The 16,254-nt window shown below is 30.4% G+C and overlaps 1 protein-coding gene and 1 long non-coding RNA gene across 2 annotated transcripts; both read left to right on the top strand.

Annotated features, from left to right (window-relative positions):
• The first annotated feature begins 681 nt into the window (after positions 1–681).
• Positions 682–2,583, top strand: LOC134708110 (uncharacterized). The gene is made up of 3 exons (XR_010105809.1): positions 682–789; positions 1,459–1,576; positions 2,095–2,583. It is a non-coding gene; the product is annotated as an uncharacterized LOC134708110 (long non-coding RNA).
• Positions 2,584–3,309: 726 nt separating this feature from the next.
• On the top strand, positions 3,310–14,483 carry LOC134719239 (major antigen-like). Its single transcript, XM_063582278.1, has 7 exons — positions 3,310–3,431; positions 9,608–9,679; positions 10,086–10,232; positions 11,000–11,110; positions 11,614–11,697; positions 12,375–13,299; positions 14,351–14,483. Exons 2-7 carry the CDS (start codon positions 9,667–9,669, stop codon positions 14,391–14,393), a joined length of 1,323 nt encoding a protein of 440 aa, XP_063438348.1. The 5' UTR covers positions 3,310–3,431; positions 9,608–9,666; the 3' UTR covers positions 14,394–14,483.
• The last annotated feature ends 1,771 nt before the right edge of the window (positions 14,484–16,254 follow it).

Below are 16,254 nucleotides of genomic sequence, written 5' to 3'. Positions count from 1 at the left end.
GGACAGGATCCAACATTTCTACGTATGAAGCCTAGTGCTTTGTTTTCTTTGATGACAACTTGGGGCGAGAAATGGTAGAAATAAACTGCCCTTATATTTCAAAGTAATATTTTGCTTGTGAGAGAGGTGTCTACATACACTGCAAATATTGCAGACGCCTGACGCGTCTGGACGCGTTCCAATTTTAAACACAATATGTTCAGTTATTAACATTAGTGTTCCACATTGAACGTCTGCGTTAAAGAATATAACACATTGTGTTCAGTCTTTGAACGCACATGTTCAAGACAAGTGTTCTAAATTGAACACTAAAAATGTTCTTATATTGTAAAGGAGAGTGAAAAAAAAATTCATCATTTCAGAGTCAAACAGACGATGAATAAGGGTGATTCGTACTATGATTTGACGATAAATGTATTTTAGCTGTATCGGCATATAAGCAAATTATAGTTTGGTAAAAAAAAATGAAACATTTTACAAGAGCGTATTTATAAGCGTGCAAATGATTGATTTTTAATATGAATCTTTTTCTAAACGACTTAAGTTCTTAAGGTATTTTTTTTTAACAATGTAAATGCGTAAATGCTCATGAAAACGTTGCTCTTGTAAAAGCGTTCTGGTGTCGAACATGATGCGTTCAAATTAACCATTTTCCCTGAACGCCATGTGTTCCAAACATATCCGCGTACATAACAGCGCGTGACGTATTAATGTACCGGAAGTTTGGTTTTTGATCGTGATTGAAGAAGCTTCACTGAAGAAAATTAACAACAAAACTTGATATAATAGGTATGTTTATCTATATTTATCTACACATGACGAACATAAAAAATAATTTTTTTTGTCATGAAACATGAAATCAACAAATGTCTACTTGGACAGGACACACTGAAGTATAAGTGGAAGAACGTTTTGTTCGAACATAAAACTGCCCCCTCCACTTCCACTTAACTGTGCTGTCATAATTCGATTAAAAAAGTAGCGGTTCTTTGAGAGATTACATTCAAATTATCATGTTTAAAAAAAAAATTAACCTCTGTAAATTTATATGTAAATGATGATATCGTTGCTATTGTAAATGTGTTCTGGTCTCGAACATGATGCGTTCAAGCTAATCGTTTTCTCCGAACGCCATGTATTCCTAACACGACTCAAACATTGTGTATATATATAGAAAGCATTAAGAAGATCAAACGATCATCTACACTTTTGAGGATGTACATTTTGTAATTAAATAAAACCAATGCATAAAGATTTGTTCACAAATGCAAAAACTGTCATGACATTGCAATGTCAAGACAGAAGTTTGTAAAAAAAGGCATACTGCAACACTAATTTTAAATTTCTCATGTATATGTTATTTATAATAGCTTTGTAATTAGTAATTCATTTTAGCAAATGTCCACCCTTGTGCACTGCATTCATGTATTGTAATGTATTCCTATGTTACTTTTATAGGGTACAAACCCAACTATACTGTACTTAAGGGTAATTGTTCGTGCATACCTCGAGAATAAAGAGAACATGTTGCAGTTCCAGAGATGACTACTTATCCTGCACCATAAAAGTACTATATGTAAGTTTAAGAATTTTGAATAGGAGTGCATGTCCATTGACTTCTTACAAGTGTTGTTATTGCAGATTTATCAATAAAATGTGCACCATTCACTTGTTTACATTAATCAGAAAGCTATTTGAGCTAAATTTGATGCAATTACATCATCCGTCAATTATCCGTATACAGATCATAAGTGAAAAAATTACTAAATATCTTTCAAAATAAAGGCAAATGGTAATTAGTTTCTTGAAATGTTAGCAGTTAATTTAGTGACAAGTCTAAGTTTACGATAAAGTTTTGCCTAAAAAACATAATAGCACTTGCTGGACACTTTCTATCATTTTTTTTAAAAAGATATAGAACACGAGAGCACATTTGACCACTCAATTACCACTCATTGGCAAATGCATCTTATCTTATAATGCTGACAAGTATAATGGAATTACAAAAACGAAATAAGATTTTCTAATATTCTTAAGGAATGTCGACATGATGAATAATTTGTTTACTCATACACTTCATATTTCACATTTTAGAACTTACGGTTGATGGATAACAAGGTTAAAGAATAATTATAACCCAAGGAGACGAATCCTCTAAAAATGGAAGCTCAAAATCAGTTGTAAATGACTCAAATCATGTTTAAAAGTGTCCAAGGAAGCAGTGTTACATGAACACCGACTCGACTACTAGCATCATATACACAGGGTATTTTATGTTTGATATTGACTATCTGAGTGCTATGCAGCCAGTGGATTATGGAACATTTTGGTGATAAAAGAGTCAGTGGCATCAGTATTTTGTAAAGAAATTCAGAACAGTTCTTGACTTAGGAAGTTGCAAACGATGAGTTAAACATAAGACACTTGACTTTGTTGTAACATAATAATTTTAAATATATGACGAACATTTTGTTTATGAGTAAATATTTGGACACATTTTGCAAATTACAAATGTTATATTTCTAACTTGTCTAACTTGTCATTTTAAAGTTGCTTCAATATTTCACATTTTATTGTACTTTTTTTTTTTAAATGTTGCCTTTTTTAATCAATTAAATACGTTTTTAATCAATTAAAATATTTGTTTTACAAGACCACAATAATGTTTCAGAGAATATAACACTTTTTCTGGAACATGTAAAATTGTGTTCCAGTAATATACACTATGTGTTCTGGATATTAACACATATTTCTGGAACACAGTCCGAGCGTTCCAGAAGTGTTACAAGGCTTAGAACGCGTAACGGCATACAATTTTGCTCACAAGGACATGTTCCAGATTCAAACACTAGGCGTTCAAGAAGTACACGCTATCCGTTCAAGAATAACACATAGCGTTCGAAAGATGCACACATGATGTTAAAAACTGGAACACGAAAGTTAATATCTAGAACACTGTTACGCGTTCCGGATTCAAACACTAGGTGTTCAAGGAGTACACACTATCCGTTCAAAAATAACACACATAGCGTTCGAAAGATGCACACATAATGTTAAAAACTGGAACACCAATGTTAATATTGAGAACACCGTTACGTGTTCCAGAAGTGTTACAAAAGGGCGTTCAAAAAGTGTTCAGATTCTTAACACTTTTATTTACAGTGTATTCAATTACAAGTATACCAAATTTCTACTTTTTTTTTTACTTCATTTAGTCTCTGGTGGAGTCTTGAGAGTTGTCTCACTGGCAATCATACAACATCTTCTTACTTGTACAGAGACGTATGACAGTGGTAATTCAGTTTCTGACTAGTAACATGTTAAACAAAAACACTTATTGTCTTGTTTGGTTTTCATTGTACAAGTGTCTTCTCGCTCAAGATATGGATAAGTGGTGTAGCTGTGGACTTAACTGGGGCAAACTTCTGAAAGTGACAAGATATTAAGCAAAAGCATTTTTTTTATATGATTAAAGTCTAGAGCAGTCTGTCTGTGCCATTAACTCACCTTGGCGTCCGTCGTCTGTCGTCGTCGTCGTCCGTCGTCGTTAACTTTTACAAAAATCTTCTCCCCTGAAACTACTGGGCCAAAGTTAACCAAACTTGGCCAAAATCATTATTGGGGTATCTAGTTTTAAAAATGTGTCCGATAACCCGGCCAATCATCCAATAGAAATAGAACATAAAAGTTACGCACGATGTTCCTACAACCCCTAGGATTTAAAACAGAATCTTCGAAATTTCCTCCGCAAAACAAAATAAAAATGTTACCAAACACGAACCAATATTAAAGCAAATTCAATATATGCTTTAAATTATGTTTTATAGCTCTTGATCATATACTAAGTAATATCTAGTATATTTGAGGATTAAAATAACAAAACTTAAGCTATGTGAAAATAACGGTTGTCCAACGTTACATTTATGAAAAACTGTTTTAACTCTTATGTAAAGTAATCATATATCTTATTCTCTGATCTTTCTGAAACTTATCAGTTCTTTGTGGCGTTAAAGCCGTTTTTTTGCCAAATTTCATTTGACTCGGTTGCTGCATATTTAGCTGGAATAAGAAAAATGTCCAACGACGTTTTACGTTAACTCATCGCCTGAAAGTGAATTTTATAAGTAGATATAGCAGAAAATGAATAAAAAGAGTGAGACAATAGTAACATCTACCAAAAGTACAAATATTAGCCTCATTGTTTGTGAGTTCAAATATAGCAGATTCTATAAAAATCTTCGCTACACAGTCGATTTTCAAGCGGTAGCCATTTTGTCCAAGTTGATATTTCATTTTTCAAAGCAGTTAACGCGTATTTTTAAATTGATATTCCAATAAGTTACTTATAATTGATCAAGACAAAAGTTAGATACACGAAGTCTACCTTGAAAATGCCAAGACTCTTTTCTTAATAACTACTTTTTGGGTCTTAGAATAATAAAATGCTTTAACACATTACAAAACGGTAGCCAATTTGTCCAACCGTCGGAAAAAGTCGAACGAAAAACGCTAATTGCCGACGTTCCGTCTTCCTGTTTAATCCGACTGATGTGGATTCATAAAGGATATTAGATTAATAACAAGAACTAAATGTTTTTATGTTTGTATTTCATTTGTATAGTAGCAAGAAAAGTGTCTACTGCTTTCTATTCACGATCCGCAATACTTCACGTATGATTTTACAAAAAAAAAAACGTGAGAAATATCTCTTTCTGATTTTTGGGTGTTTTTTTTTACGTTTTGTCATGATTTGCATCAAGTCTGACTCAAACATGCGAATCAAATAAAAGGATATATAATATCTACTGAACAGTAATCGCAGTAATTAGATAACAACATTAATATTGACTTTAGTTTTGCCCAAATTTCAAGTTAAAATCAATTTAAAGTTCATTTTAATCCGTATTGACTGCACCTCAATGAAAATGATAAAGAAAAAAAAAAGAAGAATATCAAATACCACTGGCCACTTTGACGCTCCGTTTCTTAAGGGATTTAAGCACCATATAGATATAGGAAGATGTGGTGTGAGTGCCAATGAGACAACTCTCCATCCAAATAACAATTTAAAAATTAAACCATTATAGGTTAAAGTACGGCCTTCAGATATGTCCACAAGCTTTTCATGACAAGATAATTTCTTTTGTCCTTTCCTTTTTTTCCAAAATCAAGTATGTTTTTATCTTCTATTATTTTCGTCTTTTTCAATGTAATTAAGTCTCGAAGTAAGTTGATTTGAATACTGAAATGGCACAGGCACTTGTTTCTATCCATAGGAAGGTCGACTATCCATATAAATAGAAGTCGACCTTCCTATGGATAGAAACAAGTGTCTGTGTGAAATGGGTAGAAAACCGTGATGGATAAAATACTTCGGATTTTTTTTAATTTGAAAATGGCAACTTTTTAACCTGTTTTAGAACAATGAATTTTCATTTGCGTCCGTTGTTAAAATGGTTATTGGTTGTAATTTGGTTATTGGTTGAATTTTAAAAAAAGCACTTCCGTTTCATTTGTTTATCAAAATGGATACCCCCTTCGGTAAAAATACATTTTCCTTTAATATCTCTGTAGATATAGTATTGACAGTCTTAAAAACACATTGGCTACTTTGTTTATTACATGGATGAAATGATGCAAACATACTCAGTATTGCCAGTTACTGATTTTCTGTCAAAAATATCGTCCAAAGTTTTCCCGGAGTTTTTCCACATTGTTTACAAAATGTTTTGGGCTATATTTATTATTGCTGTATTCATTTGTCATGTACGCTAAATCAATTGTAAGATTGAGGTTAACAGTTTAGGCCACAGCTATGCAAACTTCTAAGTAGAAATTTGGTTGTAGAACGTTGAAACAAAGTGGACAAACATCATGAACACAGAAATATTTTCTTGTTGGAAAAATTAAAGCTACATTATACATGAAGTTCACAACAGCATGCTACATTGTACATGTATGCTCATATATATATATACACTAAATATACACATTCCATTTCTAAGATAACATTTTCTTGGATAAATGTTATAAAAAAGTAGCAAACTTTGATTTAAAAATATTAGTCTGTATACATATTAAAAGCAGTTAAACACATGCATTAACTGTATCAATCTATTGTATTTTAAATATGGAATATACATGTTTAGGGAAAAAGATTTGTAATGTAACCAAAGGGTAGTCCCCCAGATTTTAGAAGTTCATTTAGGTAACCAACTCGTATATATGACATATATTGAAGAAGATTAAACAAGATCATAATTAAAAATCCAAAAATGAGAAAAATTACATGAGAAAGAAAATGTTTGTACATGTACATGTACATGAACTTGTTAAAGTAGTTTGAATATTAATGAGAGAGCTGTATGATTGACATTTCAATAGATTAATGGACCATCAACATGTTGCTGATCTCTTGAACATGTTGAAGCATAATACGTTTATGACACTGATTTGCAATATTACATCTGAATTTAGAACACAAATTCATATATATATACAATATTGTTACTGATTTTACCTAAAATAGCATGCTTATTTGAGGGTACCGTTAACAATATCAAGACAAGCTTGGGTGTTATTGTTAAAACCTGTTGCCCAATTTTCAATGGAAGTAAATGAACTTCATGATCAATACAGTACGCACAGAGAGTATGTAATCGCGAACTCTAATCACCGATTTCCGTGTGTAGCGGATTGACACTGCGAATCACGGATTATACTCCCAATTTCCTCCAAAGATTCTCTCCCAACACCGCGTGGCTGTTAATTGGTTTATTGCCCACATCGTATGTATTGAAAATTAATGACGCGTGACAACATCATCGGATTAGCCAGATTTATTACCTTTGTACATTTAATCGATCTTGATTGCACCTGTGTGCTTTAAAATACGGTATTTAAATGTCCTTTCATTGTTAGATAAAAGTGTGACATTTTTATTTAAAATATGATAATTATGTTTGTATGTATATGCCCATGTCATTTTCATATGACATACAACGTACAACGTATAAAAATACGAATAAAACACTTATTTTGTATTTATTATAGTCCGATCCGGTCATATTTTTTTGTTTTTTCAACAAAGATTATTTTACCACAATTAGAACCTTTTATGGCCTACTCAGTGAGCAATATTCGGTTCATTAATAGTTCAATATTATATAATTAATATCAACTGGCTTAAAACAAAATGATGTCTTTTACGGTTATATGTTCAATCTAAATTAAACCCAAGAGTTAATTTACATCAGATCAACAAGTGAACTCTGTTACTTTCAATTTATTTTAAAATGTAAAATATTATGTTTCACTAGCCTCGGTAGATTACCGACTTAAAATATTTGAATTTAAAAAAGAAACTGTAAAGTGACAAATAGTTCCGTATGCAATGTGGCAGCCCTATATTCATAAATACCGAGATACATTCGCCGCCCAGACACAACACAATAATCACAATTATATTTTCTATATGGAGAAAAAAATAATGTGTTTTTTATCCGTTATGATCTGTTATTGATCTTTAATTATTCAAAATAAACTTGGATTAGCGCAATCCGTCCGTATTTTACTGCTTGTTAAAAGTCCTCGGCGAAATATAAAAAGAAGTATTTCAACAATTTATAAAATAGAATATTAAAATGAAATTATATAGTGTTCTACAAGAAAGAAATATGTTAAAAAAAAAAGGTGGATCGGATTTTTACGATCGACAAATTTTCACGATCGACAAATTTTCACAGAGGATGTCTACCAACGCCCATCAGGAACTGAACGACATGCATCCTGTTTTCATCTACCATTAATATAATATAGTGTTGACTATGGACGTATAAATAATGTCCGTTTTTATGTCATCTGTTGACTGAGAAACGTAAAAATAAAAGACTGATGTTGGTTTATTCAGAAAAGGAATATAACTTAGAATCCGGTTAATCAATTTTAAAAGGACCTTCTAGAGCCTCAATCTTAACCAGTTAACGCACACACATTTATGTCAATCATTACAAAGCAAGTTCAAACCTTGAATGAATTTTCCCACGGTTATCCAGAAAGGTCACCTGAGTTTACTGTTACATGATACTATTTCCCGCCAAATAAAAATCTGGTGAACAAAATTGATGTCACTATTTTTAGCATTCAATATTGTGAGCGAAGTCAAGTTCAAGTTCAATTACGCACTGTTGATCACTGAGATGCGTGTCCTCTTCCCACGGCAATTAATTGCTTTAAAAATATTTAAAGATCACTGTTCTAAATACAACACAAAAGTTTACATTCATTGTGCGTAAATGAATATTTTGCAACGACAATTTGATGCAGTCATAGAAGTATTCCTGTTGTAGCCGAAATGTATTATTTATCCTCAAGTAATGCTACATTGTAACAAACCGTGAAGAGAAAATGTCGTAGACTTATTAAGCATAAGGAATGGTGAATTGTATTTTCTTTTTTTCTTGCATATTGCATATACAAGTTTTAAGACACGTTATTTCTTTCTTTCTCACATTTTATACTATCAGAGTTAATTTCCGTTTATTTTCACGCAAGTATGTCTCTTTTCGTAACTTAAGTTATATAAATTGCCGATAAAAAAAAAACCGAGGTCATAATCAAGTATAGATTTTTTTTTATAAAACTTTGATGCAATTGAAAGCATTGACAACAACCTTTTGCTTTTTTAAACTTTTATTTGTAATCGTAAAATGGAAATTGCGTACACTTATTAGCATAACAGATAGTGAATAATACTTTCCTTTTTACTTGTATAAACAACTTTGAGACTTGTAAATTTTGTTTGCCCTAATTTATTCAGCGTTAGTCTCCGTTTATTTTTACACAATTATATATCTTTTAGTAAATTAAATATTTATTTACTGATAAAAAAAACGGAAGTCAAAATCAAATATAGTTGTTTTTAAAACTTGATTTAAATGTACAGTGTAATTAAAAGAATTAACAACAACGTTTTGATTTTGATTTTAATCTTTCAATTGTTTCAAGCAATCAGATATTAACTGATAATCAATAGACAGGAAATACAATTGTTTAATTACATAAGAAATCTCGCATACCTTGACTGTTGCCTGCCGGCATAGATCAGAAGGATAAGGGCAATTAATTACCTGGTGTGACACCGCGTCACTCCAGACTGGGAGAGATGTCGCTAATACAATAAACAAAAGGTAACGGATTTACGCGAAAGTCGGAGGGAATACTCCCAAATTTCTCCAAGAATTTAAGGAGTGATGTCGGAGTTTCCTGGCGTTACACCAGGAAAAAACTCGGTGTATGGAGTTTGGGATGGCTTTCGCGAAAATTGTACTGTAGCTATGAGTAAACAGTATTTAATTTGTAAAACAGGTCATCATGGTTGAGGGTTTGGATGGGGTTAAATGATTAAAGAATAATGCCCTCAAAAAATGAAGATTAGAGAATAATGGGCAAAAAAAATGAAGATTAGAGAAAAAGGGGTTAATTTTTTGAAGATTAGAGAAAAAAGGGTTAATTTTTTGAAGATTAGAGAAAAAAGAGGTGAAAATTAAATGTTTACAAAATAACAGACCAATATTTTTGATATGCCTTTTATTTTCTGTATTTGTAGTTGCACAAGTGACAGAAGACTTAAACACAAGAAAAATATTACAGACAAGGGAGACAATTATGACTTTCACAGGTAAATGTAGTTATGAAATTTTTATTTTTCCTATAAAACTTAATTGTAAATCACATAATTTCAGATGTTTCATTCATTCTCAAAATAAAAAAATAAAAAGGTTGTTCCTTCATCATGCTAAAATGACATAAATTTATCAATCCATCACTGACTGTGTTTTATAATTAATAACTTGTTTAACAGCATTCACTTCAAAATTTCCCAACAAAGAGTGATTATTTTCACTTAATTAATATTTGGAGTTTACAAATCTATAAAACTGTGTACCAGTAACGTATATTTGCCAGTTAAACATTTTCATTTCAATTTAATAGAACTTTCAATGAATAAAAGCTACAATAATTTGATTAAAATCGTAATTTCCTTAGATATTAAGTGAATTTATATTTTATTTCATTGAAAACAGGCAGACCACCTAAGGATGCAAGCCATATAGAAGAAGTGAAGCATATGATTGAAACCTTTCCTCATCCAAACTTGGATGGTGTAGTTCACCAGCAGAACACAGGTGGTACAGTTCCTGTAGATAGTGATATTTGGGGAAAACTATCAGGTAATTTCATAGATATATACAAAATGTAGGTATAACATTACAACCAATAAAGAAAAAGAAGAGGAGATGTGATCATGGTGAAGTATACGTCAAAGAGGCAACAACTAAACATCATTTAAACCATAAGACCCAAATAGAGGTCAAAAGCACTTTCTTAAAAAAAATAGACCGGTGTTTTTTGATACAATGTATCTCAAGTTATTAATTGCCATGTGTCTACATACACATGTACATCTGCAATTACATGTAACACCAAATTATCACACTAAAATACAGTTTTATGATTCTGAATTATCAGGAGCACCACCCAAACATCAAATCCTGGATCTACACCTGCATACCTTTAAATATTGAGTAAAAATGTTAGCATATGTATTATTGTATTTCAGTGTGAATATTAATTTAAAATTGTTTCATGGACTTCTTTTAAACATTTGTGCCATAATTTACATACAGTTAATAAAATAATACAATTAATGTTGCATTCATGTATACCAATTAAAAGCCCATTTGTTAAGATACTGAGTTGATATTAGAATGTTGACATATTTCATGACTGCTCCAGATCTGTATTATTATGTTGATTAAACATGTGCATATATCATGTATATATACGCTTTGAATATCTTTAAGTACATACATTTGTAGCTCAAAATAATAAAAGTTGTATGGTACTGAAGGGACTAGTTTTACCGGCAGCTGTAATTGATTTTAAAAGATCTCAATTAGAAATAAGTTTATACATTTAATCTATTTCTTTTTTTCAGATTTTAGATCCCTCACTGAAGAACAACAAAGAGAAACCAGAGAGTTTCTGTTAATGAGATTTAGTATAGAAGATTTACAGTTAGCTTGGGACCAATATTTTGTACAGAAAGGTAGGAAATAAATATTCTTCAATTCAAATATAAAATGAAACACATTTTTTTGTGTGATAGTATCTTTTGTATTTCAACTTAGAATATATTTTTTTTTAAAGAATGGCTTACATGGTAATCCATCTTCAAAGATTATATTTACAAAAATTTCTTAAAACATCTAGAGCATTACAATGAGGAGAAGTTGCGTAACATACGGTATATAAATATCTTAGTTTAAGATGAATCAAATCAAATCAAATATTTCATTATAGTCTCACCTCTCTACATGTACAATACAAACATGAATACACTATCTACAGCATGTTTTAATTAAAAGTAAACAATCTTAAAAACATTTAAGAGCCACTCTCAAAAGAGTTATGAGAGACTTTTATATAACAAAAAAAGACTTGACAAAACTCCCCAAAATGAGTATAGAGGTGAAAAATTAGGATGACTACATTTCTTAACAAACTTCAACTCATTAAATTTTCAGTTTTGCATATTTGTTCTGTTTTCAGGAGAAATCCCTACCTGTTTACAGTATAGAATTTTCATCAACAACTGGAGAGGTAATAAAACTAAAAGAAGGACTCAGTCATTAGGTATAGTAAATGTTTGGATTGTTCAACCAAACTCTGATAGATCAGTGAAATCAAACATTTCATATTAATAAATATTTCTGAAATGAACATGGAAACTTTATTTTTTGTGCTCCTTAAATATGGTGATTTATATAATTGGTTGAAGGTTCAAACTATTTTACTATGCTGTAATAGATTTTTCTTTTCAAATGCATTGATTTCATTGTTATATACAGAGTTTTATAAATCTTTCTATTTGTATTGATATTGAAATTGGAAAGCTTAAGGCATTTTTCCGATGTTAGAAAATTTATAACAAATGTATCTCATCATACCTTATAAGTCAAACATAACATATTTGTACTAGTTATTATTCATATTAATTTTTACATGTAGATGTCAATACTTCTGATTAATATGGGTTTGTTCAATTGGTGGTTACAGGTTCTGTATATATTAAATCAATGGCGTATTTGTTTTTCATTAAATTCCACACAAAGACCATAATTTTTTAAAAGATAATGAATAAAACCTCATTTATCAGATTGAACATTTATGTTGAATTTGCATAGTTTTCCAAATTTCTTCACTTTGATGAATAGACTTTTGTTTCTTACAAAAGATAGAGTTATCCCCCATTTTCAAATTTGGTAACATTTTTTATCCATAAAAAAATATACTCTTGAATTATTTTACAGCTGAAATGATGAGAACTATAGAGAAGAAAGATGATGAAATTTATCATGAAAGAGATGAGCAGCAATTATTACATTCTCAACTGGAACTGGTCAATCATATTTACAACGGTCAGTTGAGGCGTGTTCATGATTTAGAACAAGATAATAATTTCTTGAGAGATAATATTCACCAACTAGAAAATGAAGTAGAGCAAAAGTCAGAAGATAATAATCGAATAAGGGATATAACTGAAGTACAGGGTAGACATGTGTACCAGTTAAGGAGGACAATAACACAGAAAGATAGACAGATATGTGATCAGTGTAGTCAGTTGAGGGATTTAGAGGATACTAAAGGAGAGTATGGATCAGTTATTAAAAGGCAGAAGATGATGATTAAGGAAAAGAAAGATGAAGTGAGGGCACAGAGTGCTACAATTAATGAACAAAGTGATACAATTAATGAACAGAGTGCTACAATTAATGAAATAAATGTGAAAAATGAAGAACTAAATGTGAAAAATGAAGAACATGTGATAACAATTAATGAACAGAGTGCTACAATTAATGAACAGAGTGCTACAATTAATGATCAGAGTGCTACAATTAATGATCAGAGTGCTACAATTAATGAACAGAGTGCTACAATTAATGAACAGAGTGCCACAATTAATGATCTCATTGAGCAAAATCATGACAAATGTAAAACAATAAATGAAAATAGTAAAACAATAGACAATCTAAACAGTAAAATTGATATGGAAGTTAATGTTGGTCAGACCAAAGAACAAATTATAGCTGAACAGAGTCAGGTGATTGAGGAACAGAAAGAAAGTTTAATGAAGTATAAGAAGGACGATGAAGATCTAAGAAGACAGATGGTAGAACAAGACAGAATTAACCAGGATCTGTATGATCAGTTAAAGGATGTTAAAATGTTGTGCAAGTGAGTAAATAATATGCCTTCATATGCATTATTTAGTACAACATTATTTATAGATACAATGTTAACATATACTTATAAAGTGTAGTTATATTTCAAAATCTACCCACAATATAGAACAAAAATCAAAGTCATACATGAAAATAGTCAAGAGTGATACTTGTTATTTAAAGTAAATATTATTTACTGATACTTGTAAGTTATTTTGGATGTAGAGTTATCTCCCCTAGTCATATAGGGTTTTTCCATTCATAAAAATTGGAAAGTCATATTTTGCATTTTGTTTTGTTTTCTCATGACTACACATACATTTTTGAACATTCATATTGATTTAAGAGAGTGTTAAATTTTCTGTCTTTCATTTTCTTTTTAATATTTTATAACTATTCTTAAATGTGCAACTTCATAGACAACTAAAATTTCATTTTCAAATTGAACCAAAAGACATGCTTGTGTTCACTGTTTGACAAAATTAAATGGACTTGCATGCATACATTTACAATAAAAGTGTCTTACCCTTTCTTTACCATTCGTTACTATACTTTATCATTGATCTTAATAAACATTTAACAAAGGAAAAAAAAATCACAAAAAAGTGATTATAAATATTCAAACATCAGTGAATAATGGAGATGTATCACTAAAGATTAACAGGTTTTCTACACATTGACATCATACAATATCAGCCACCATCCACAATGTCAACTGTGCACAGAGAACGAGCTAAAAAGCTTTACATTGTGTGGAGCGGCTGATATTTGACAATATCTACATGAACAAAATCCATTTATCCATATTTCCCCTCCTTAAAACAGTTTTATGCTTGACGAAAGCATGCTTGATAACATCTCCTTACACATTGGGATGTCCCTGATAACTTCTCCGACATTTTGATGTTGCTGATAATATCTGCTCTCATCATTAAGCCGTGATGATGAGAATTATGGAGCAACTGAGCAGGGTGATAAAGATGTAGGGACAGAGATAAATATAATAATGATATCAGTTTGTCCTTTTTGCAAAATGTACAGTAATGAATGATTTCTATTTTCAGTAAGCTGATGATGAAAATACAAGCCAAATCACAGAATCAGTAGAAGTTGTTGTATTCAGCAAACTCTCGGTGCAGCTAATTTATTAATGATAGTGTAAATTTTCACTTTGTACAAATTTATATATGTATTTTTGTTATTGAATGAAATGGCCATTTAAATAGAATTTACAGACTAGGTGTCATGTAGACTCAGGAAACTTGTGTTCTTCATTCATACCAGTTTTGTTTATTTCGTTCACTTGTTAGAAATTATAAAGGCACAGTAGACTTTGTATTTTATTGATTTTATACGCATTTTGACAAATACAGAATCCTGCATTTTAATACATACAATAAATTACTGTTATATTCTGACTTTTGCATTTAAAGATGTGTGACATATATAGTTGATACATGTATATGTTTTGTCAAAATAAGTGCTACATTATGCAAAAACTAAATAACATTATGCAATTAATATTTTGTTTCATTCGTTTGTATTGAAAAGCAATATTGCATTACATAAAATTGAGAATGGAATATACATGTACATATATATATTTCGCACTCTTTCATATCATATAGGGCAGCTATTTTCAAATTTTCCTGCATGTACATATGTCTTTGCTTTGTATATATGCAGCTTTATGCACATACTATTCTTAATACTGATTATTTAACATAAGGCTGAATCCAACAAAAGATATTAAGATTTGTTTAGTAATATATTCAAAATTCAATTACTTAAAAAGATTTCAGTTTGTTCTTTAGGCCAGTTCATGATTGCATGATAAGATATAAAGTGTTGATCTTCCTGAATGGACAAAACTTAAGATTCCAGTATTTATTGAAGAGTTATTATTTTCATTACAGAAATCTTTAAGCTTTTGCTTATACCAGTCAATCCTGGTATACATGTATCAATAGTATTTGAATATTCACAAAATTTATTGCTTTAATGGGAGATAACTCAAAAATATTTTTTTGCCATGTAAAGGACAGACTTGCTGTGCAACCATATTATACCTATTATCATATGTTGTGTTATAAAACAGCTGGATTCATTTTGAAGTACTAAAAATGTTTATGAATTGTTGTATACAAGAATTTAAAATATTATTTCACATTGATGAGGCTTTATACAGAAATTGCATTTTAAGACCTTGTTATTTTTGTATCAATATATAACAGCTTATACGTGTTATATTTTAGTAGTGCTATATTGCTTTATGTTGTTGTAATGGTATGTTTTGTTCTAGCAATGTATACTGCTAGTTAGTTTGTTATATTAAGTTTATCAACATTGTTTAAAATATGTTTTGTATGTCTCTTCCTTCTATTGATGTGCTGTTTTGGTTTGTATTATTTTATAGATAATTTTATTTTTATGATGATCCCAGTGAAAAAGTTTAGTTTTAAATTCAAAAACTGAGTAAAAGTTCAACCACAATATTAAAAATGTAAAATTCACATAAAGGTGTATACACATAGATTTTGTTTGAAGAGGGAGTTTTCATAAAACATTTGGTTAGAATAATTTGAAAACGAAATCATGAAGTAAGCTTAAAATATAGTCAAACTCACTGCCACATTTGAGGTACTGTAAGTTCAGAAACTATTGCTACATTTTTATTGATGTGAATATTGCAACGAATGGAGTATCACAATAATAAGAAATCACATTCAGATATCAAATACATATATCTGTATGTAGCTTTTCCAAAATAGCAATAACTAAACACACATTTTTGTTGATTCATAAAACTTGAAAAAATAAATGTATGCATTAACTTCTCAACTCACAATATCCTGCATTACAACCGTACAATCAGACATTTACACAACTTATGTCTCATTACCAGTTGATGTGTTCAAATTTAAATAAGCAGCCGATTTGTTTGTTTTTCTGAAATATGAAAGACTAT

Source organism: Mytilus trossulus, chromosome 1, assembly GCF_036588685.1.
Source record: "Mytilus trossulus isolate FHL-02 chromosome 1, PNRI_Mtr1.1.1.hap1, whole genome shotgun sequence".
Lineage (NCBI taxonomy): Eukaryota > Metazoa > Mollusca > Bivalvia > Mytilida > Mytilidae > Mytilus > Mytilus trossulus.
This window is presented reverse-complemented; position numbering and strand designations above follow the sequence as displayed.

Bases quoted from the DNA above. Each gene is read 5' to 3' on its own strand.
- LOC134719239 (XM_063582278.1), top strand. The intron at 10,233-10,999 runs GTAATTTCATAG...TCTTTTTTTCAG, and splicing joins TATTTGGGGAAAACTATCAG to ATTTTAGATCCCTCACTGAA. The intron at 13,300-14,350 runs GTGAGTAAATAA...TTCTATTTTCAG, and splicing joins GATGTTAAAATGTTGTGCAA to TAAGCTGATGATGAAAATAC.